The 24201-nt window shown below is 36.2% G+C and overlaps 1 protein-coding gene across 13 annotated transcripts in view; it reads right to left on the bottom strand.

The window, feature by feature from the left end:
- The window catches only part of LOC126871575 (glutamate receptor ionotropic, NMDA 2B), a 320578-nt gene that overhangs the window by 97186 nt on the left and 199191 nt on the right, over nucleotides 1–24201 (bottom strand). For 2 of the 13 annotated variants that reach the window (XM_050630623.1, XM_050630641.1), the window contains exon 2: nucleotides 3534–4609. The exons of the other annotated variants lie outside the window; for them this stretch is intronic. In XM_050630623.1, coding sequence (XP_050486580.1) covers nucleotides 3534–3864 — 331 coding nt within the window. In that variant the 5' untranslated portion in view covers nucleotides 3865–4609. The remainder of the gene's footprint in view (nucleotides 1–3533; nucleotides 4610–24201) is intronic. 13 annotated transcript variants of the gene reach the window in all.

Here is a 24201-nt window from a genome sequence, read left to right as displayed (position 1 = left end):
CAAACGATCGTTGTTTTATGAACTTGTCTTAAGAATTGTCGTAGAATAAAATATCATTTAAATAAAAAATTATTATTAATGCATAAGTAGAATGAATCTATTATTGCCCGGCTAAGCCAAATAGATTGCTCATAGATCAAGCAAGTAGTGTAAGTCAGTCATTCCATCGAACGATATAAAATGTCCGTAACAATATCCAATTATTGTTAAACCAAGTAGAATAAACGAATTATTTATTCGGAGAATGGCAAATATCCATCATACGTAGAACAGATTAACTGTCATTAAACAAAGTACGATAGTCAAATATGACAACGCGAATACAGCATTTGTTCATGGTGAAACAGTGGTCTATATGATATAAAGTGAAATCAATCGTATTTGTTCTTATAATTTTCCACATTATCGATGCTTCTTCTCTTATTATGTTCATTGTTCATTCCCAAACCTAACCCCAATCATTCTAAAGCCCATACAAGCTCACAGACATACGTATCACTGACAAATCTCTTTTAGCGGAATATACTGACACATTGCTGACGTAGTAACGATATAGCACGTCGATGTCGATAGGTTAAGTACGCAGTAAACAGAATTAATCCACCAACGTGCTGAACGTTGCTACCGATCAAACGTTACGTTGTTATCTCTAAAACGACTAAAATACGAAATATGTACCAAGGAAATAAAAATGTATTGGTCTACTGTAACGTAGATACTCTTATCCACTCTGATAATCAAATGGATAATATAAAGGCTACACGAAGAAAGCTTTTAACCTGAAACCTTTACCAAAAATGAATCGTTTGAATTTTATAACATCTCAAAGTTGTATCTCGGACCGCTCTAATATGACCAATTTATCGCTCTAATATTTCTAGTTTGAAATAAACGAGAGAGTTTCATCGTCCTAATTATTTCACGAGAGAGAATGCGTAAGATAAATTCGGCTTATTTTGAACAGAATCAAAGAGGAATATTTTTCACTGGAGCATCCATGTTTTCCAGTCACGTTCGCCCTTCATAAGGCATACCACACACATTTTTACACGTGTGCAGAAGACGAGGTCGTCGCGAATTGGTACGAGCGAACGTTAAGCCGTACATATTGACCGATGTGAAGACTTTTGAAGGAACGAGAACATTAATTTCGGCGTCCTGGCAAAGGAAGAAACAGCGTCCTTTTTTTTACTACCGCTACGTGGCCACGTGTCGCCAACAGAGGCGATATGAAAGCGGCGATATTGTCCTGCTTTCGAGTTCGTCACACGGAAATATTGCGACTCGCTGAGTTCCACAGAGCAATGAACTCCCTGCGATTTCCGCTTCCTGTTATTTTGATGTCTCAGGCGAATTGGTAACTGAGAGGAGCGGAAGAAGGTGAAATACTGATAGATTATTGGCTTTCGAAAAGTTTTATGCTGAATTATCGTTATTTCTGAAGATTATAACTGTCGCGTTGTATTACGGATAGGGTAGCTTATTTTGTAGCTTAAAACTCGCAAGTAAACTACAGATATTTATGCAGTGTTATATTTTTATAAACATAATTAAAGAAATAGTTTTCAAATAGGAATTTACTTTGTCTATTAAATATGACACGATTATATCATAATGAGTGCGTTACTTTGAATATTTCACGTATTTTCACATACTATATGCATTTTGCAGATTTTTGAAACCTTAAATTTTCCAAGAATGCACGAACATGTACACGCAATTTACTTATAAATAAGACATTCATATTAAACAAGTAGAGTGGGTCTATTATTGCTCATCCAAGTAAAATAGATTATTTGCGGATCAAACAAGTAGTACAAGTCGATCATTCCATCGAACGATATTAAATATCCATAGCAAATACAGCAGACCAATTATTGCTAAACTAATTATGCAATAATATATTCGCAGATCGAATAAAAAGAATAATATCCATCGTATGTAAAACAGATCAACTATTATTAAGCCAAATAACACAAATTAGTCACGAATGAAAAAAGTAGTACAAGTCAGCCATTTGTTAGAAGTATAGTAAATATCCGTCGTAAACAGAACAAGCTAAGGAATTAATACGCAGACGAGGAAAATAAACTAGTCTCGGGTCGTGTAAGTAGTACAAGTCAATCATGCGGTATACGTATAGTAAACATCCGTCGTTAAACAGACAAGTATCGTAATATAATCTTTAATCAGCGTTAGAAATACGTTACTGTATTAAACTCAATTACGAATATATTGATACGTCAATGATTAATATTATTGAAATTATATATAATTAGTACATTTATTATTAGCAGTGTTTTTTAATGTTTCTAAATAAAAAAGATATATAAGTCTGAATTGACAAGATGATAATACATCGGTAACTATTGTAATAATATTGCATTTAAAATTTGATATGTTTTATTAGCCAGTAAGTGACAATAAAAAATGTTGATAATAAAATATACTATTCCTTTTCATGTAAAAATACAGAAACCATATTTCTCATACCATATTTTTACATTAAAGTGTATTAAGGCGCTATAAGGAAAATATGGTAAGAGGGCGAAGGGAAAAGGAAAGTACTTTTCGTTTGAAAGCTGCTGGGCACGCTTTCTAACCATGCCCTAGACGTTGAAATAGTAGACGTCGGGTTGGAAGATGTATTTCTACGAAGTTGATGGTTAAGCTGAGAATTGTGGGAATGTGCTGATGTGATCACTTTGTTAGCAAAATGTAATTCACAATAAATAGACATCTGTTTGCAAGCTATGAAGCATTTTCTGACATTAAATCAAATATTTCGTGAAGTCGGTTTTCAATAAGTTTCTACGAATGGAATACAGTTTCATTCTCGCATATAGTAATCGAGTATTCCATTTTACCAACTGAGATTCAAATTATTAATCAATTATTGTATAAAATAATAGGGGCACTGTTTGAATAACACGATCAATTGGGTTTGTTATTTCAAACTGTGTTGCACGAAACTTGAAACTCGTACAAATATACTGACTATATTCCGCGTCGGAAATAAATAAACATACAAGCGTAAAAATGTGCGAAATTTAGAAAGAAAATCCTTCTTGCATTTCATTAACCTCTATTACAGCTATCATTAGACTGCAGATGTTCATGGTATTTCATCCCTTTATGAATGCGGCTGAAGAAATGGAACCCAAACAGAGACTTCTTCTACCCACTAAATATTGTAACGAGCGCTCTACTTTGGGTTTCTTGTATATCTTTGCATAATATGCGCATTCGGCACATTTATCACCCACGCCTGTAAATTTTCTATAAATGCAAAATATCCCTTATGTACTTTAATACTTTACAATATTATTTTTAATATATATATATATTTTGCATTTTAATATTTTACGGATTGTAAGCAACTGGCCAATGGCGTTAGTAATAAAAAATGAAAATAAAAATTAAAAATCGCTAAGGATGAAACCATGTGCATCGTGTTACGTTTATCTGGCGTGTAATCGTATTAACAAATATCGTGTTATTCAAAAACTTAATTATACTTCTTCCATATATACCTGTAGGACTCGGTGTGAGCGTCATCATGCTCAGTCGAACTGAGTGCTGCGTGAAGTCATACTTATCCAGGAAGCTGGATCCAGAATGCTTGTTCTGTCCCTTCAGCTTGCCGCCTTTGCGCAGGAAGCCAACCGTGCGGTTCACGGCCTTCGTATACTCGCGCACACCGAAATTAGTGTGCGGCACCACTAATCCGATCGACATTTTCGGTAACGATCCATTGCGCCGTCTGGATGATTCAGGAACTCCGGACTCGCTGATCGTTACCCTCCGGCCGCAATCGCCGGAGATCACGAACGTACCGAGGATCAGAAGGAGTTCGACTCGCATCTTTCCTCCTCGTCTTCCTTCCTCGACTTTGTATTTTTCGTCTGCTCCACGATTCTCCTGCTTCAAGGTCGATTAAGTGTAAAAATTATTTCTAATCGATGGTATTGGAAAGCGAAGTTACGTATCTCGATGATCCAGTTGATACACACGAAGTTTGAGTGTCGAGGAAAGTAGTTCCATGATTCGTCGATGATTTTGGAAAGTATTCACCTTCGACATACAGAAGAATCTTCTTTCTCTTTCTTTCAAATCTTACTTTAACGTCGAAGATAAAATTTCTAGCAATTAGATTACCAACTACTGAATCACTATACCGAGAATCGTGTCGTTTCGAGAATTTTTGAAACTTGTAAAAAATTTTTTCCGTGCTCTTGCCATCGTTCACGGAAGATGAGACATATTACAGTGAAATTGGTATCTCCTAGTACACGTAACTGATCAGATTCGATTTGCGTTGCTTCTCGTGCGTCATTCTTCGATATCCGATCGTCTGAACACTGATAGTTCCAAGATTGTCGACGATGCTTCCAGAGCTTCGTCAGTGTATTACATGAAAATTTTTAACAACTATACACTGTAGTAGATTACTATCTAAGCGACAACTCGTTAATATATTTCGATGAAGGAAGACGAAATTTGATTTCACGCTGGCGATTATTATTCGAGATAACAAGAGGAACTCGGGAGTGGCAAACGGATTGCGCTTGCCTTCGTACGGACGAGATAACTAATATTTCGGAAGACACTGAAAAAGAAATTAATTGTTGTACGTAGCTGTTTTATTTTCTGAAAACGGTTGCCTTCTGTCGTTGATGGAGGCTCGAACAAATTGTACATCTTGTACACAGAAGTAAAAAGTACGTTTTGATATCGAATAACATGCAAACAGCAGCGTAGGGAATAACCAAAAACAAAAACAAAAAAAAAAAAAAAAATAGGCCAATAGGCTCCTGGTTTATGCTATCTCCTCTAACTAAACTTGTGCATTTTGGAGTTGCATGAATGGAGGTCGTGGTCTACATGGATGTTTTTTTGAGCTTCAGAGGTAAAAATTTATGCGTAACAGGTCACCCAGAAAATTTCTGCAGTTTTAAGCTTCTTTTATTTTGGAACAGCCTGCGTTTACTGGAATGTAGTTATTTTAGTAGTAGTAGTAACGGTACATGAGTTGTCAATATTAATTAAATGCGCAGATACCTTGGCTGTATTAATATACTTCAATTAGTATACATATATGTATCATTTAATGAAACTTATTCTCAGATCGAATTAAAAAAAATGCCGATTATGGTTGTCTAAAGATTCTTTGATATACCAACATTGTAACTCCAGTTAACGTCAAGATCAACAATGTTGAAGATTAACAATGTTGTTAATTACTTCAAGAAAAACTTTACACTTTTTCTTTTGTATACCCGTGACCTGGAGCTGTTACGCTGTTACGAGGAGAATAGAATTTAGTGAAACAAAAAATTCTAAATAAGGAGAGGTCCATATTATTGTGCCCTTGAATATAAATTGTGTTTTGGGTTACAAGGTCTAGAAACAAAGGAGCTCTGAGTAGATTTCTATTGCTGTTTCTTGTAGCCTTCGGCTAGAGTTACAAGGTTAACTTTTTTGGTAATGTCCTTTGCTATGAACGTGCTCGCTATCGCTTCTATTGTATTTTAATACTATAAGAATGAGGATCTGGATCAGCATACATTATACTTATACCTTTATTTATTCCAATATATTTTCTACAACAAATTCATCCACTCGTTCTTCTATCACTCAACCTCAACAAACAAAACGCATTATTGGCACTCAAGATTAACAAGATTGGCACGAAGAAGAAGTAGAATCGTCGAAGTCGTTACAAATCTATTTAAAATCGGGAGCCATTATTGAGATCATGTGTACTCGAGATAATTCAAAGAATACAGAAGGTAATTAAAACCGCGACATCGACGCTAAAAATGACCATCGTCAAATGATCATCAAAACAGTGGGATTATTTAAACATACGCGTCGTGTGAGTAAGGAAATTTCTAGATCGAAGATTTGTCAAACATGATTGATCTTTTACATGGCTGATTCTGTATGGCAAAATCCACGTGGTAATTCAGCATACAATGACGCCATACGATATTTGTTCCATTACGGAAGACTGATCGAGAAAGAAACTCATTCGTATCGTCGCTAAAATTGCGAAAACGCAAGAAGGTGTCTCCTGGTAACAAAGTAGCGAGACTCCGATTTCAAATCGAGAGAAACTCATTATGAGAGATCACCGGAAAGTTTTGGCGGTACAATCGAGCACAGCCACCGCCCTCCCCCCGCGGAACACCGATAAGATTGGCTGGAAGTAATTACGGGGTCCTCAATTAAGCCGACGCCCGATAATTTCGTGCGAGGATCTGGAGCGTCAGAATCACAACGAAGCTAATTATTGAGATTTTCGTCAGGTCGGCTGACAGGGACCGTTGCCCCGTGTAATTCCACGTTAATTGGTAATTACGGAAACCTATCAAGCTCCGGCACTTTCAACCGCTCTTGTCGTCCCTTGTTTTCGTCCTCTTACAACCCCGGGCATTCGTTTCGTCCATTCGATTGCCTGTCTTCGCGGTAAAGTACTCGTCGCGATCACGTATTCAACTTTCAAACGTTCTTTTCCAGAAGGAGTTGAATTGTACGTTTCGTAGATGCCGAGAGATTCACCGATAGGAAAAGGGACGATTTTCCTTCTCATTTACTCGAAGAATATTATTGTGCGTTTTCCAGCCATCTTCAGATGAATTTTTGTAAATTTGAATGCGTTAGAGAATGACGGTACGTAGTAGGATAATTGTTTACTAGCAGAATTATTTATAAACGTTGCGTAAATGCAGATACTAGAATGGCATAAAATAAATAAAATAAAATAAAATCGATGGTTAACAGGAGATCGTTATAATAGAGAGTTTCTTTTACATTCGGTAATTGTACGAGATAATTTAATTAGGAGATTTTATCGTTTTGGCGAAGCAGTTATAATTATGATTCTTTTGTGTATTCATTGTCCACCCGCAATTGTCTGATTTAATTTAATTAGCGTTTAATCCAATGCTATTATTTCTCTCGATTGTTTTCGTATTTTTCAATCATATAGTTGATGTCAGATTGTAGAGAAGATAAAGATAGGAAGAAACCGAGATTGCAATTCGATAGTTTCTTATCATAAACTAACTATAAACACATTGGATTGGAATAGAAAATCATAGTTAAATAGATACACAAAAACCCCTCAGTAGTAATAATAAATATGGTAACAACAAAGAATCATGAATCGCGATTATTATCTCACGTTGATCGATCGCTGTTCCGCTACTGCAAACTCGGAAAGAAAACATGGCAATTTATGTACAACAATTTTCAAACGTGAAGAGCTATCGCACGTAAAACTATTTCAATTTATGGAACGACTTGTCCCCTTTGTCGATGGAAATCTTTCCATAGTGACATCGTGAAACCATAGATAATCCGTTTCTCTTCGTTCGAGCGGTAAATGTAACTATGGTACATCGACGATGCCAGTCACGTGGAAAATTTACATGCACCATCAGTATACCGAAAGCCACTTCGTTTCTCTAAGAAAAGTCCTAACCTGTTTACCGGAGAGGTTAAATTTGCTTTCGAAATTTCTATCGAGGCGAGAATGCCCACGTTTTCTTTTCCTTTTTTTCTTTCTCTTTTTGTAGTACATTTAATTTTCTATTGTACGCTGGCTCTAATGGATTCACTGTAATCGTGTCTTCACAAGAGGGTGCGAATAGAACTTCGGTTAATTACGCAAGTGTAACGTTTCAGTGAATTGGATTCTTCGTTAACGCTGTTACCAGAGTTGAGATGAGATACTAGGTCTGTTGAAAGTATGTGTATATAAAGATTCAAGTTTTTCTCGTCGGATGTAATCTTCGTGGAAGAAGGGCGAACATGGGATAGTTGGGTGAAAAGTTAAGTAGTAGCTATAAAGTGATTATAGATCAGTGCTTAACTTCCGTTCCTCTCTCTACTTCTGCCGTAATATAATCTTAAAGAAAAAAAAAAAAAAAAAAAGAAGCAGATACGGTCGAAGGAACTTGTTATTATCCTTTCGGATTACGAAGCTTGGCGCTTGTCGTTAACGTTGTCGTTATCCTGCAGTATAACCGAACCTACGTATCGTTATAAAATGCGCACCGTCATCGCTGTAGCTATATTCAATCGCCGGTTTAACGATTACACTCTAAATGATAGTCGATATTTTTTTACTGAATTTGGTTAATAGTAGATGATATAAATTTGACGAAATATTATTATATTTGAATGTGATTTTGTTTGAAGTTTCTCGGATAATTAACGTCTTTGAACCGTGTCACTGAAAAAGTAAATAATTAACATTTATCTAGTGAGTATTTCTTTTATTCGGAACATAATCTAACCATCTACCCTAATAATCCAATCGATTAACGTTAAAAGACTAAAATTTCTCCTTCAAATATTTACCCTCATGTTTAGAAATTAATCTCTACCAGCGATACCGATATAAACATAAATACCAATTACAAGCGCAATATAAACATAGCTTCTACCATTATCGTTCATCGGCGAATGCAAACTCTGCTCTTAACACGATGCTCGTCTCTGCGAATGTTCATGAGATTCTGACCGGAAATATTCCCATTCAGGAATTCCTATAACACAACAGGATAGTAGAAAGTTGTATAAAACAAATATGTACCGTAAATGAAGATTGAACGTAACTGTGTCGAGTTGATTTTAGTTTACAAGCGAGAAACTAGCGTTAACGCGACGAGCCTCCCATATCAAGGATATCCGGCGTCCTCTGTTTGTTCCGAACTCCGACAAGTTTCCTTCGGCACGACGGTTCGGTAGTCGTGGAATTGCCAACGAAAACCTGGCTTGAAGTTGCTTCTGGTAAAGATGACGGGGCAGAGATTACTAAGAAGCTTGGATTCGCCCGTCTCTGAGTCGAATTGTAACAAATCTGTACACGATATGGTCAGTAGGATGAAGCCTATATCTAAGTTTTCAAGAGGTTGTAGTTTAATCCGGATTATTTCGTTACGTCGAATGAATCGAGTAACATTAACGAAGCACGGGAAAGCTTTTCGAATCCAATTTGCTGCTACTGCGAATCCAATTCGTTTCGTGAACGATGCTTGCAAGCTGCACGGCGATGATTATTTCTTTTAACGAGAAGAATAATTCGTTTTATGAACGTGAATGATGATCGTGCATGCTACTTGGGAGAAGTTAAGTTACAATAATGTTATAGAGTCGGCGTTAAAATTAAGCGGACGGATAGTGTAACAACGTATCGACGAAGTCTCGTGAAATACGGTTTGTTTACGCGAAAACATAAATATTCACACTGCTGCATCCTGCGTGTCATTTTTGACCGAGTCGTATTTCCCTATCGTTAAAAAATTTCTTAAATTTGAAAAAAGTATGAAAATATGTTAATTACGTTAATACGTCAATTGTATACCAAAGATTTCCTCAAAAAGTTAATATTTCTAATTTGACAATGAGTTTAAACTACAGAGAAATTAGAGGCAGGGTTAATTTCAGATATTTATTAAATAATTGAATAATAAGTAAATAACTAGTATACTAGTACGACTAAACTTTATTGATACCTATTTTCATTATCTATCCATCTATTTTTGTCGCCGACTAAACGTAGCTCGAAATACGATCTGGGAAACGCCTGTGCAGCGGTGTCTCGTTAGAGACGTGGACTCGCCCATTGCCATCGACGTTTAGTTTCTGTTTCGAGCGCGTGGAAATTAGTCACGGTAACCGAGTTACGGTAAAGCTGATGTTTCTGGGTGGAAACTGCGTGAAAACTGCGTCAACCTGAACTATATCACTCTATGTAGATTGGACAGAAACGATTCGAGTAAATATAAAATACGTTTCTCTTCGAGCCTTTGAACCCATGGAATTGGCTGACAGTAACATACTGATTGCTCAATCATCGAAAATGTGGCATTGGGGAACAGTAACGACTGCAATATTTAGGTTCCTTTCTAGCAAATATTATCGCACTAAATAAAATTCTTTTTAGAAGAAGGGGCAAATATTTTCGTAACTTGAGATATTGCAATATTAGATAAAAATAAATATATTTGTATATTTATATGTTTAATTCAATTGTATATTTAATCGAAGATTTTAAGATCTTAGCTTTCTACCAATTGTCTAATATCCTAATGGTATTATACCGACAATAAGGATTGCATGCTTTATTACTCAAATGCTGTGAATTGAAGAGAGCTCTCTACATATTACAGTGTTTTCCAGCACTCGTAATCGAGAGTAATTGAAAGTTTCTGCTAGAACCGCAAGCGTTTCGAGCATCAAAGTTCGAGCGGAACACTCGAAATTATACCGTGTAGCAACGCCTTCGCCAGGCCCTTCTCCACGCGCAGTCGTAACCAAGATCCCTTACAGTACGTCGAGTCAACCGAAACCAAGATAACTATCGATTTCCCTGTTCACGTCATACGATATTTCGGTCGTAAGCATCAGCTGGGAAAAATAAATTTTCTATAATTATTGTAATCAAACAAGATCTAACAAACTTACTCTATGTATTTTTTTTTTTATTATTTTTCCAATATTTGTCAGATGTTTTTTTTCTATCAAAGATAAACAATATTATTGTATTAAAAATATTGCACCACGTAGCGTACGAAAATAAAAAACAGGATTAACAAAATTGCTGGCGTGCCATCGTTGTATAGTTCACACCACTCGGTACAAAATACGTTTCATCCAATTATTATATTTACTACGATCACATAATCTATTCTGTTAAATACATTTAACTCTAACGAACTGTGCAAGAATCTGTTGTATCCCATTCCCTCTCCAACGAATTGACTATTTTATACGACAAACACATTCATCGTCTATTACATACATATCGAAGAATTTAACAAGAAAATTTGAGTCAACGTTATCAATTCGTTCTTCGCGCGCTTTCTTTCGCGCATGCGTATTTCCTAAACCGCAAACGAGATCTCTCCAGGCTGGTCCGTGAAACGCAATTTCCCTAGGATAGATCAGATTGGATCTATTCCTGTCTGGGGTAAAGTGACGATAACACGATTCGTGGAAATATCCTGGTGTCGATGATACCCGACTAAGGATCTTGTCGAACACCGGCTGTTCAACGTTTCGATTTTCCGTCAGAATTACCAGATAAAACGATACCATCTAGATATGGTATCAGATGGAGAAGGCAGACTTGGAGGACCGAGGATTGGTTTTATTTACGGCAGACAGCAAAGTGACTGGTGCAATCGCTGACGAATAGTTGGTTTAATTTTAAACGGAGCACAAGCTGCATTCCACGGCAGACTGTGGCGTAATTGTTGTAGTTCGAGTGAATTATGTTTGGTTTACTACTACGTAACCATTGTTCGCACCGATACTTTTTAACTGAACAGAACTTTCCTTTGAGTAGCGTCGTTTAACTTTTGCACTTTGTTACGACGTGCTTTAGGAAATGAATTGAGCGTTGTATTGACATCAGAAAAGCAGAATAGGATTATGAATGATGCAATATGACGAATACATGCAACATTCATGCACTTGTATCTCGAATTATGTCTTTGTATATGCTCGAAGCAGACAAACAATTCTTCACTTCTGAATTTCATGCTGACCCTTATGTCTTTTTTATTGCGGAACTGTATGTTTCCGTTTAATTAAGCGTGTTATTCATCTCGAGTCTAGTTCATTAACTTATGACAAATTGGTGTGATCAGACGATTGTTTAAAAATGTTTTCTCGTATAACTTGTATTTAATTATACAAGTAACATATTTCTCGCAATGGGAAGTATAAGTCACATATGACCATTTACAGACAAACTGGTGAAAAGAAGGACAACAAAAATTAGTGAGAATAGTCTTCCATGAATCGTCAAAAAGAATATATTGACTCTTAAACAGCCAAGTGACAGAACGTCACTATCAATGACGAAGAAACATAACAATACAAACAAGTGTTGTCCCTATGAGGACTGACTATTGGAACCAGTGTTTCACACCTGTATCTGCTAAGACAATTAGCGTATCTAGTGTACTCGCATTGTAGTGTACAGTATCGAGCAAGTAGTATACTCCTGTGACTGATCGGATAAGTCCTACATGCCTCTCTCCTTACTGAAGCGTGAATAGATACCACGTGTGATCGAGAATTGTGATTATTTGTGCAGGTGTGAAATTGTAAACGGTATATGAAATATTTCTTTTTTGACAGGTATCATATATATCGACGCTATATATGCATCGTACGAATCGCGTCTTGTTGAATACGTTGTGTGGAAGGAAGTACAAATCCACAACTAGATTTTATATTTTTCTTTTACTGTAATTTTTTATTTAAGCTATTATGTTCATCTGTTTTGTCGAATTTCGTTTCGTCGATCGATACGGTCTCTCGTCTTTGTTTACATCTCTAGAGGATAATTGGTTGAGTTGTTATTTAAATGACGAGGTATCTTGATATTGAAAACCATCAAATATATTTTACAATAGTTTATAGATACGGAGAATGTTTGCAAAGACGCTCGGTACTAACGGATTCGCTAAGACTGTGTATGGATCGCTATTAAAATCGCTCGAGACTGAGACCGAAGAACTGATATTGATTCGCACGACCGACTGACTTCTGGAGAACATGGTCGTTTATTTATACTGGTGGAGGGAGTACCGGAAAATTCAAATTCGTCTTCGTTCGACGATTGTTTTCGCCCGGAGTTTATTTATTATTACATTATGTATGTCCTAACGATGTTGATACTCCGAGGCAATACAACAACATGATTTGAATTGTCCTCTATTTCATGTCCCGCTATAAATCATTGATAGAAGGGAGGCTGCGAGTTATTATACGTATTATAAATATTCGTTGTAGACATTAAAGTTAAACGCTGGAGTATATAGAAATTCAATGAATAAACTTCAATTTAAATTTATCATTTGTGATAAAATTTCAGGTGAATGTCATAATTTATACACGTGTTAAAATGATCGATTAAATATCCCTTAGATATCGTCGTAAACTCTTAGGAAATTCTGTCGTTGAGAAATGTAAAAATTTGGTAATACGTGAAATAGATTCGAAGATTTAGCTGATGCCCGAAGTTTGTGAAAATAAAATTCGCTTATCTGAAAGAAAATAAGCTTACTCCGATAATTGAATCGCAAGACACGTCTACGGTTTATGCGGAATTATACATTGCAAATCGATATTTCTGCGATAGGTAGGTATTACGATACGACATATGTACGATCACTCAACAACCCGAACTGGACATTTCGGAAGAGAAATGTCCTCGCTGCGAACTTTTCTGACTTACGGTTCTGACAGTTACGGTTTTAGCCATATTTCATGAATTCGAGTTTCCAAGATCCCTACATGGTACGAGACTGTTTTTGAAACACAATACACGGACAAAATTTCAAGCCCTAGTTTAATGCCATTTTAAAATATAAATAATATTTTTGTCAGAATAAAGTATACTAAGTCTTCGAATTTCTACTATAAATTGTACTTAACTAAAAATACTTAACTAAAACTTGTACGTAACTAAAAATACAAATATTCTACTTTCAATATCTTATATAGTTTTGCATATTATGTACACCTTATGTATCTTTGCAGCTTTACATTCCTAACAAATGTAAAAAAACAGGTCACTTATGCTCCTCGTTTAACAGTCCCTAACAATTTTTCCAAATCTTATCACCGGGAAGATTCTGGAAATTATCACAAAAACCCAAGATCCACGTTTCCCTCGGTCCTTCCGTTAAAACATCGATTTTCTCAGCAAACGAATAAGCGTCGCCTCGCAATAAGAAAGCCTGCCACCCTGCTAACCCTAAGATGAAAAGAAAAAACATAGCCACAGTATGTGGTCGCGAAAGAAGCTTTGTGCCCCGCAATTTCCTGTCGTAGCCACTATTTCCTTCACTAAGAACACACCGAACCTCGGCGTTTCATCGGTCACAATAGATCTCAATTGAATCCATCCCCGAATCTCTGAATTGTTTGGTCGAGCTTTCGCGATATTGCGGTATTTCTGCTCGTCTGGCCATGAGAACTCGCACAGCGATGATCTCTTCTAATACACAGTCGCAGGATACTCAACTTTTTCCTGTCATCGTTGGATCCTTTCCTGAAAACCGAAAAAAAAAACGATGGTCGTCCTACTCGTTTCGATATCCCGATACAACGATGAATAACGATCACTGGTCAATTCAATTATCGAGTGTTTCGTACTTAATTGATAAGATCTGCTTGTCGAGTCAAATAATGTAGGCGGCAGCCATGTGGGCTCAAGGAGGACAATAGCCAGGCACAAAACTAATTTTGCCTGGAAAATATAGTAATCGAGACCTTACGTGCTGTTACGTAGCGTGGAAATTGCGCGAGAAAAATTGTTCTGTCTCTTTGGGCTCTTAACAAACATAGGCGGCAGCTTCTTACAATTAGATGAGGTAGTCAAAAGAACCAGGCAACCAGGTTTGCACAGTTTTTGCAGAACAAAAGGAATCTACCCAACCAGGAAGAAGTTCGATCGAGGAGTCAATCTTCTGCCACAGTGCAAGAAATACACAGTTCAGAGAATAAAAGAGAATTCGCTGGAAATTCACCTAAAGAAGGACGAATGCTCGTTTATGCTTTCATCTAAACATATATAACGACAACACATAACATTACTCTTGCGAAAGTGTGCGATCGACATAACAGTCGGCCCATCAATTTCGATATTTCAATCCAGGAATATGGATAACGATCGCTGGTCAATTCGAAGGGTTCAATTGTCGAGGTATTATATTTTCTCTCCTGTTGTTTGACCATCGACTTTTGCCCAGGAATAGAAACATCCTACCGGTCACGTAGGGGTCAAACAATCCCTAGAAGAAGGGTTTTCTCCTCTAATCGTCCTTAACGTACCTTCAGCCCCTCCCTTGTCTTCATGCAGAGAATTCTATGGCTGGGATTAGTCTGGACGAAGGCGATCCTACGCGAGAAAAGCGGATAAATCAGCGATAGATGGTATTCTAGGTTTATCTTGGGACGCCTGACCATGACTAGGCTACTTCTTTACTGGCATCTGATGGGAAGAGGGTTGGTTTTGTCCCGGAGGAATGAGAAAACTAATTATTGTGGAGCAGAGCCGGTGATAAAAGATAGCTAATATTGAACTCTCGGGTTCACGCAAAATTTGTAGCAATGCGAGCGTCCCCGAAAACTAATCGACTTTATGTCAATTTCTTCAGTTTGTATAGATAAGTACAAGATTAATATTTAATTCTCCAGAAATAAATTACTTATTTCCATAAGTTCATTTGTTACAAAAAGATGGCACAAGTAATAGCAAATTTTATGATAAATTTGAAAAATAGTGTCTGTAACGTTATCGGTTTTTCTACTTTGCGATTCATGCGATTGATCAATCTTACTTCTGAAAAGTTCATATACATATACGTAGGTTAACTCACAGGACTTGGAATAGATTTATGTTTCTCTTTGTTATCACGTTATGAATCTGAAGGAAGTTATGTAATTTTGAGAAGACAGATGATACAAGAAAATTATTTTTTAGTTTGATTCGTTCTGGCATAATTTCTAATATTCTCGGCCATAGCAGGTATAAATAATACATTTATGCTATCTAAGAGTTTATACATTACTTCAGAAGAGAAATTCTAATATTTCATTATCGAAAAAGATGTTGCATCAAACGTTGCCTGTTTCCACCACGTGACTATAATTCGATATTAATAAAGATATTCAGTTGAAACTTCTTGAAATCACTAAAAATTACTTAAAATCATTTGAAATTCTCTGCTGCCCCTTAACAATTCCAAAATCACCAATTTCAATTCTCGATGAAGTTACGGAATGTTGTAACGATGGAACTAGAACATTCTGACCGAAAACAAAGAAACTTTCGTCGTTTCGGTTGCTGCCAGTTTCAAAAACAGAGCGTACGTTTCGAACGACATGAAGCCAGTCAAGATAGCAAGTGTTAGCTAGTTACGTCGTCATCGGGCTTCCTTGTTACAGGTACGCTACATGTTGAACTTCGGCCCTCGGAAGCAGCAGATGCAAATTAGGGAGCTCGATGGCGGCGAAATTTCGTTTAGCAACGCATTAATTACCATGACCGCGAGCCCTCGTTAATTTTCCGTTTCGAAACCGTTTGACTGGTTGCTGCATTCAAAATTTCACGAAATTCGAGAGAAGGTGTTTAATATCCGTGGATTATCTGCTTACAGAAGCTCGAAGAATCGCCGTTAGTAATACTTCATTCATTAAACTGCAGTATCAACCGAGTACAATCTGTATTTATATTTATTTAAAATTCATGTAGTGTTTTATGTCAAAATTCTATTTAAAAATTCCTCTTTATCGCAAATTTAATCTTAATAAGTCTTACGAGCGGATATGCTAAATAGGAATTGTTGAACGTGAATGTTGACTCAAATGGCGAACCAATGACGGGTTTTCCCCTTTGTACAGTTTACATAGACCACACGAAAGTCAACAAAGGGTGTGTAATAGGCTCAAAGAAAATTTTCGTTTCCACTGATCGCCGATATATTGATGTATCGATGTATCGCATTGTGTATTTGTTGCTATTGAACGTGCAGAGGTGAATGCCTAGCAACGTATCTGGCCGACGAATACGCGATTCGATAAAGTCTATACATATAATAAAGCAGTAGAAGAGTTATGCCTGTACATTGAATGAAAAAAAGTAAATAAAACAAGTCATTTAGGAACGGTTCATAAGCCATGGATCGGAAAAAATCAATTTTTGGAATTTTTATCTGTCTGTTATTTGACCTCTTTCTACTCGCATCACGTAAAAGCTGTTGAACGAATTTTGATAACATTTTTTGCTGTATAGCTTGGCAAAGGGTATCTGGGAAAGGAAATAGGGTGGTCGATCCGTTTTGTAGAAGGTGAGAAATAGCCTGACGTCTGAGTCGTATGCGCTGCCACGTTTGGTAGAGGTCAAGAAACGATGGTTATTGCTTACATCGTTTCATTCCGAAATCGAATCTTTTTATAATTCAATATTTTTCAAGCGAAAAATATGTAGGTATTTCGTTCATAGAAATTCATCTGCTTAAAAATTAAAGTATTACACTTTATAAATCATGATTTCTGATTTCTGATTTCGTGTGTTCTGATTTCGACGAGAGATCGGATCAAATCGGACGAAGATCTGAACATTTAAAAAATAAGAGTCCAATATTCGTGTCTTAAATCGACTATTTAAACAACTGAACAAAAATAATATAACAATAATAGCAATTTCTCGTAATTCATCAGCACCTAATAAAAGGAATTAATTATAGAATTCGGTCGCAGAAGGGATTTAACCGTAGCTGTGCCAAATAAGAGGCTGCGATATCGGGCAACTTGGTTGGAAACGCTGACGAGGCAGAGTAATACTGCTTAACCGGAGAAATCAATTTCGCGGAGTGCAGCCGCTTGATGTTTTGATAAGGGCACTTCCGTTTTAAACTGTTTGCGCAACTTCGAAGGCTGCAACATTCGCAAACTGGCCCGAAAAATACGTCGGAACGTGGCGGAATTCTCGTTCATAAATGTATGAGAATAATTCGACGCAAACGTGGAACGACTAATGAGCGGATCTTGGGCATGCCAAGTACTTAGTTCAGCGTGAACGGTTTATGGTAAGCGTTTGGAGCGATGAAATTGGTTGTGAATAATAGAACGTCCTCGAGCTTGATGCGATAATGGAACGAAAATATAGAATGCCTAATTGTTAGTTTTGCGAGAAATATGTAGATACACGTAACATATCAAAATTATAGACTTTATAACTTTTTAGAAGAAGATATTTGTAATAATCTTTTCATTTTTGGTTTTCACGATAGAAGAAAATATATAAAATTTCAGAGCAAATTTACAAGGTAGTGAATTGACTGGGATATTTATATATTTATAGAAAATTCACATGCAAAAATGTACTTTGTACATATTTACGCACAACGCGCGATATTGTACATAAAGAAATACAAAAATTATGTATCCAAAATAAAATTTAAATTCATTATAATAATTAGAGGATGAAATAAACTTCTGTTTAGGTTCTTTTTCCTTAATTGTGTCAATACATTATGAATTTGAATAAATATCCGCAATGTAGTAATGAACCGTGTCTAAAATCGCCGTATAGAATTGAATGCAAGTTACTGTATCAATATTCTACCATATTCGTGAAATTAAACACCAACTGAACGTTAACATACCATATTCACGAAAATAAACATAATAATCAAAGAGTTCTATTTTGTAATACGGTAGAGTCCCCCTTATCCCAACGCCCATTGTCCGAATACCTTAATATCCAAGCGTTTTATTATCAGAACGCTCTATTATCCGGACGTAATGCTACCCAGTAGCGGATATCGTTTTCCCTCCCGAATATGTACATATTTTATTAACGTTCGTATACAATGTGTTCCTGCTTTCGTTCGATCGAATGAATTCTGATTTTATACGAACTCAATATGAAACTAATAGCGTCGTAACTATCGAAACGAAATACGATACAATTAAAAAACTCGTAATTAGGTTTCAAGGAAACTATCAATTAATCTTAATCTATATCCGAATCAATGAAATTTCATACGAGAGAAGTGATTGTTCTATTATCCGAAAATTTCATTATCCTCTTTCTCAAATAATCTGTAAAATTGTATTTGCATTGGATTTGACCTTGAAGATACAGTAGAACGAGCAATTATCATTAGCTATGGTATTCAATCGTTACCTTTTAGGATAATTCTGCCTTTTTCCGGTTCGTTTTCATTAAATTTGTTCGCGTCAGGACAAGGTGTTTTTTGCTTTTTGCCTTATCGCCCGGTAATTTTTAATTTCGTCCCATTAAACTTCAATGGGACGAGTCTGCCGTCTCGATTTCCATAAGTTCTCTTATTTATGCATTCTTTAATCGTACCCCGACCCCACTGGAATGGCAACCATCAAATTCCTTTCCACAGTTGAAAACGAGGGGAAGACTCGTTAAAATATTTACACCTTTTCCTTCCACAGATTCGATGGAAATTCTTTTTAACGGGCCATATACTTTTTAATAAAACCAGCTCGATGTGTTTTAGTTTGAAATTTTATGCGTTTTTACGTCGTAGCAAAATTAAAGACTCAAGTTTTTTATGGAAATTTTACAGACATCTTATTCTTTCCAGCGAAATGTCCCGCCATTTATGCGGCATTTTTCGGTAACGTTAGATCCCACGCGACGTTTCAAGCTCTTTAAACAAGATTCTCAAAGCGTTTGTTCCTGAACGCAGTTCCTTAAAATGGATTCGATTCGCGTCAATCCTTGTTCTGCCTGTCACCTTCCGATTGCGACTTTAAAACACAAGACTCGATCCTTTAAGACCACACCTTATCGAAGGACGATTTACCCTTAACGATCTGCTATTATCTAAACTTTTCAACGATCATCTCCCATAATTATCCAATCGTTAAAATTTACGACTTCCATGTGAGCTGTTTATATGATTCATATTTCGTCTTAAGACGACGATCTTCTCGTTGACGAACATTTAGATAATCTGCTATTATCGAGACTTTCAACCTCTTAAGACTCTTAAGATCGATCTCACCCAGGATACAGGAAATTTTCAAATTTTCATAGAATCGCGTTCGAGTTAACAAGGAGCGAGTTCTTTAAAGAGTTCGAAGACAAGCATGCGTAATTATTCAATAGCTAAAATTGACTATTTTCGATATCGATCGCTTTTATTATTTCCAAGTCGCTTCAATTTATTATACGAAATAACTTCCAATAATACGCCGGTATTTTCAATGTAGGCCTCCTCACGATCGTATCGTTTTGTCATTTGCAATGGAAAAATTCCAATTAAACGTTGATCCGTCGGTGATTTCACGATTTGCGCAAATATCGGAACTGTCAGCTTAAGCACGATTAATAAGCGAGCTATCGGTCGCCATAAAAGAGCAGAAAAAAAGAAAATAATCGTTCACGTAATTGCAGACAGAAGGCAGAACGACGACTTGACAGCTTTTAATGACGGTGGGAAACACGACTACGATTGAACGTAATTATTCGAATTTGCGTTCACGCGCGCAAATCTGACATCTCATTAATTTCCCGTTTGCCACGTTTCAATGAAATCGAATTGCTTCTCGCGAATGTAACTTTGTAATTTAGCCGATTCGGACGCGTTTCCAGTTCATTTTCTTCGGAAATTGTTGTGAAATCGCACGGGCGAGTGATGCAGTTTCGCGTTTCCTGTGGCGCAATTTCGACCGCCCATATGCAAACGATAAATGATGTTTGATCCTTATGGTATTACATGACTTTCGAATTATATACTCGAATATCTATATTTCAGATATCCTAGTTTATTTACACGCTACGTACTCCGAATTATTGATATATCGCTGTATTGAAATTTAGCAATTTCGTTCCATCGATCATAGAATGTTCAATTTTAGATTAAAAGGAAAAATTATAACGAATTATAACATCGGTTAATATTCAATATGAACATGTCTTAGTTGGAATTTTTAGATTTCAAACAATTGCAACATACGTAACGGAATTATGGAATAATTTTCAATATTAAAACCGTTAATCACAAGTTTTACTATTAGCTCATTTTGTACCTAATGCTACGATATTATATTTTCTATCTAATATCATTATTTCACTCAGTGTAACTGTAAACATTTTTGGAACTGTGGAAATGAAATCTCTGAGAAATCAAATGGCTTTGCCGAGTTTCTTTACAAAAGAAACTAATAACGTGTTTGTTAGGATTATACGTAAATGAAAGAAATTTTTCAAAGAAGAACGTTTCCAGTCTCCAGGAAACGTTTCAAACCAAAGACGTACGCGGACTTCTATTGTGCCGTAATAGCTGACTGTAGAGCTACAAAGCCTCGTGTACATTACAGTGAATATCGTCAAGAGCGAGTAATACGCAGATAGCCGTATTAAAGCAAAATGATGAGTATAAAGAAATACAGAGAAGTTCATTCTACAAAGTTTACTCGAAACGTTTCAAAAAAATTTCACTAAAATTTCGTAATTAAAAAATGCAACGTTTTATTTCTTTGCGTTTCAGCTTTAATTACAACGAAGGCTATTTCCCACATTTATTTTCTACACCCATCTTTTTAATTTAATATTATTTGTCTCTGTGTCTCGTGACGCGTTAATTTAATAGTAAATATTTAAATACTAAATATTTGAATAGTAAATATATTTGATTGGAAAATGATCAAATATTTAATCAGTTAATTGATGAATTATTTCCAAACCTCCGCAATATCTATCGTAATATAAAGTGAACAAACAAGAATTATCCGTTTTCTCTTCGAAAACGAAGATTTAGATAATCTATGCTTAATGACTCGGCCTTTATGCGCTATTTTCTTCGCGACACGACGCGCGGAAATGGAATTTCATGAGGCCGCAATAGATTTTGTGTACATCCGTGGTAGGCAATTATGGATCACATCTTTCATTTGGAACGTTCCTTCCCTCAAGCGTTTACTCGGTATCGCTGAGAACAACGAAGACGACATATTTCTCCTGTAACGTTAGATGACCCATACCACGCATGCATCCTCTGTACCATAATTTATCGCTCAACTTGGATCATCGTAAATTCAGGACCTTCGGTGCTCGAGGCGTTTTCTTTCACATTTTCTAAGGAGAAAAATATTTTCAGATTATCAGATTGTACGAATGTATTGGTCGACTTTTTTCGAAACGTCGCTTTTTTCAAAAACTTCTAATTCTTGTTTGTGACATCGTAATATCTTTATAGTACAGCATTTTATTTTCGAATAGAAAATTTTTTCCGATAACCTGGACACTGCACTTGCTCCGAATAGTCAATATCCATTAGTATCGAAAATAAAAAAGTTTATTTTCAGACCGCAAAAGAATAGTAATTCAATTTTGACTCAACTATAGCATGTCAGTTGAAGAAAAGCAATTAATTGTAAAAATGTACAGGAATTAATAGATAAAGATATGATGTGCGCGGGTACAATAAAATGAAATTGATAAAAAATTCGTGTTCGTGATATAATTTTACGAAAATGATTTTTCCTTACGTTTAAAATAAGTATCCTCGCGAGATTTATATGTACGTTGTAAAACCACAAAACTTGTCCGAGGAATGGGATTAACTTATCCCTGAGCGAAAGGAGACCATTCGCCTACCCAAAGTGCAATTAAAAATTTTATCACTTCCCAAGGGCAAATTACAGCGAAACATTAACCACCAAGTGTCGCTCAGGGGTCGTCGCTGAAGCACCGAAATATTAAATTCATCCACTCTTCTCCCTCTTCAACTAAATGTCCTTCTCTCTAATTTCACCCTCGTTTCGATGTTTACGTCATCGTCTTGTCAACAAGAAGACGAATAAAGAAACAGAGATTTGAAAATGCAAGACAGACATCGATCAAGGAATATCGATCGATATTATAAACTGCGGGCAAGATATTGCTATTGTATAGTAAGACAAATATTCGCAAATCATTCGCCTGTGGATCAACGAGTGGAAATTATATTAAAAAATAAAAAATTTACTATTTTTATCATTTTACGTTCTGTATTAACATCTATCGCTTGCAATAGCTTTTACGTTATGTCATATACCGTTTTAAAGAAGCGAAGGAATTAATTTTCACGTACGGCGTTATCACAATCTGTGAAAATTGTTGAATGGTGGATGAAAAAATATTTGTTTCGAAATTTCAACCGTAATTGAATATCGCGATAGATCGCAGCTGTTTCTCCATCTTTGTGACAGTTTTAAAGTATCCAGGAGACGTTAGTTAGCATGCGACTTCAATCCTGCACGTTGAATTGTCCCCGTTCGTTAATAACTGTCTGTTTCATTAACGAGGTGTTGAAATATTTGCCAAAAGGGGGTCCAAGCATATCGTCTTTCTGCCAAATTAAAATTCGCCTCGTGCCCTCGAGAACGTTATGTACCTGGAATTGGCCAAGTACGAATGAAGGTAATTCCAGAATTAGACCGATCGTCCGTTCTCTATATAGTTTACTCCATACTTTCCGGCAAAATTACTTACCGCACGTGAACTGTAACGAGATTGTTTGCTTCAGATACCTTGAATTCACTTTTGGTAATTGTTTTCTAAAGAACATATCGCGGACTTCCTCTCTTTTATTTGTCATACGAAGGAAAAAGAAAGTTACCGTACTGAAGAGATATTTTAAAATTCACACGACCTTTTCGCTTAAAATAATCTCAAGTGTTGAAGAGGTGTTCGCAAACACGAATTTTCTATCTGTGTCGTGAGAATGAGAGATAACAATATGGTGTAATAATCTCTGTTAAAGTTTGACAAGTTTCGTTCTTACTTTTCTGTTGTTAGTTCAGCAACTGCAGAATATACAGTTCCTAATTACATTACGAAAGAAATATATAATAATAATTTATCATATGAATATTTCATATGAAAAACTAAAATATGTAGGTAGAGTTTTTATTTTAGACATATGTTTGAAAATAAATAAGTCAATCATTCATTATATATGCCTCTGAAAACTGAATGAGCACGTAGTTCTATAACGCGCACGTAATATCGAATGAAATACGTGACAAAAGCTAAAAATCACAAAAAAGCTTAACAATTGCAGCAAAGTATACACAACAAAGTATAAAACAGTATGTTAAAAAAAGAAATGTTGTACGAATATTATTTGCTAGCATGCAAAATGGGCAGCGGAAATTCGATCAGCGTTGAACGCGTTAGTAACTTCCACTTCATTTTAGCGCCAGTTTTTCTTTGAATCCACATGCATCATCGATAGTGTACATTATCGGTTATTTCACGCGCGCTGAAAATGTTGACAGCTTGAATAGAATATGCAGTGAAAACAACACACGTTGAACGAATGGAACGTGTTAAAAACAAACGCCTCGTGTTCGACGCACAGACGACAGCAGTCTATCAGTATAGAATGTAACGAAGCTTTCGCTTTAATTGCAATCCGTTCCTTTGTCCCTGAAATGCAGGCATCTCGCGGACCTGTTATAAAACGTCCAGCCAAACGGTCACACTGCATTACAACTACAATCTCGAAAATATTTAGAAAGAATTCGCGACCGATGTCCACGTACGATTGCCGATTAAAGAACTCCGCTAGCAAGCTACCAAACAAATTTTACGCAATAAAGATGAAAGTAAATAGCAAGGTGTTCGATCGATCA

The sequence above is a fragment of the Bombus huntii genome, chromosome 1, assembly GCF_024542735.1.
Source record: "Bombus huntii isolate Logan2020A chromosome 1, iyBomHunt1.1, whole genome shotgun sequence".
Lineage (NCBI taxonomy): Eukaryota > Metazoa > Arthropoda > Insecta > Hymenoptera > Apidae > Bombus > Bombus huntii.
The sequence above is the reverse complement of the archived record's forward strand: the minus strand, read 5'-3'. Positions and strand labels throughout refer to the sequence as shown.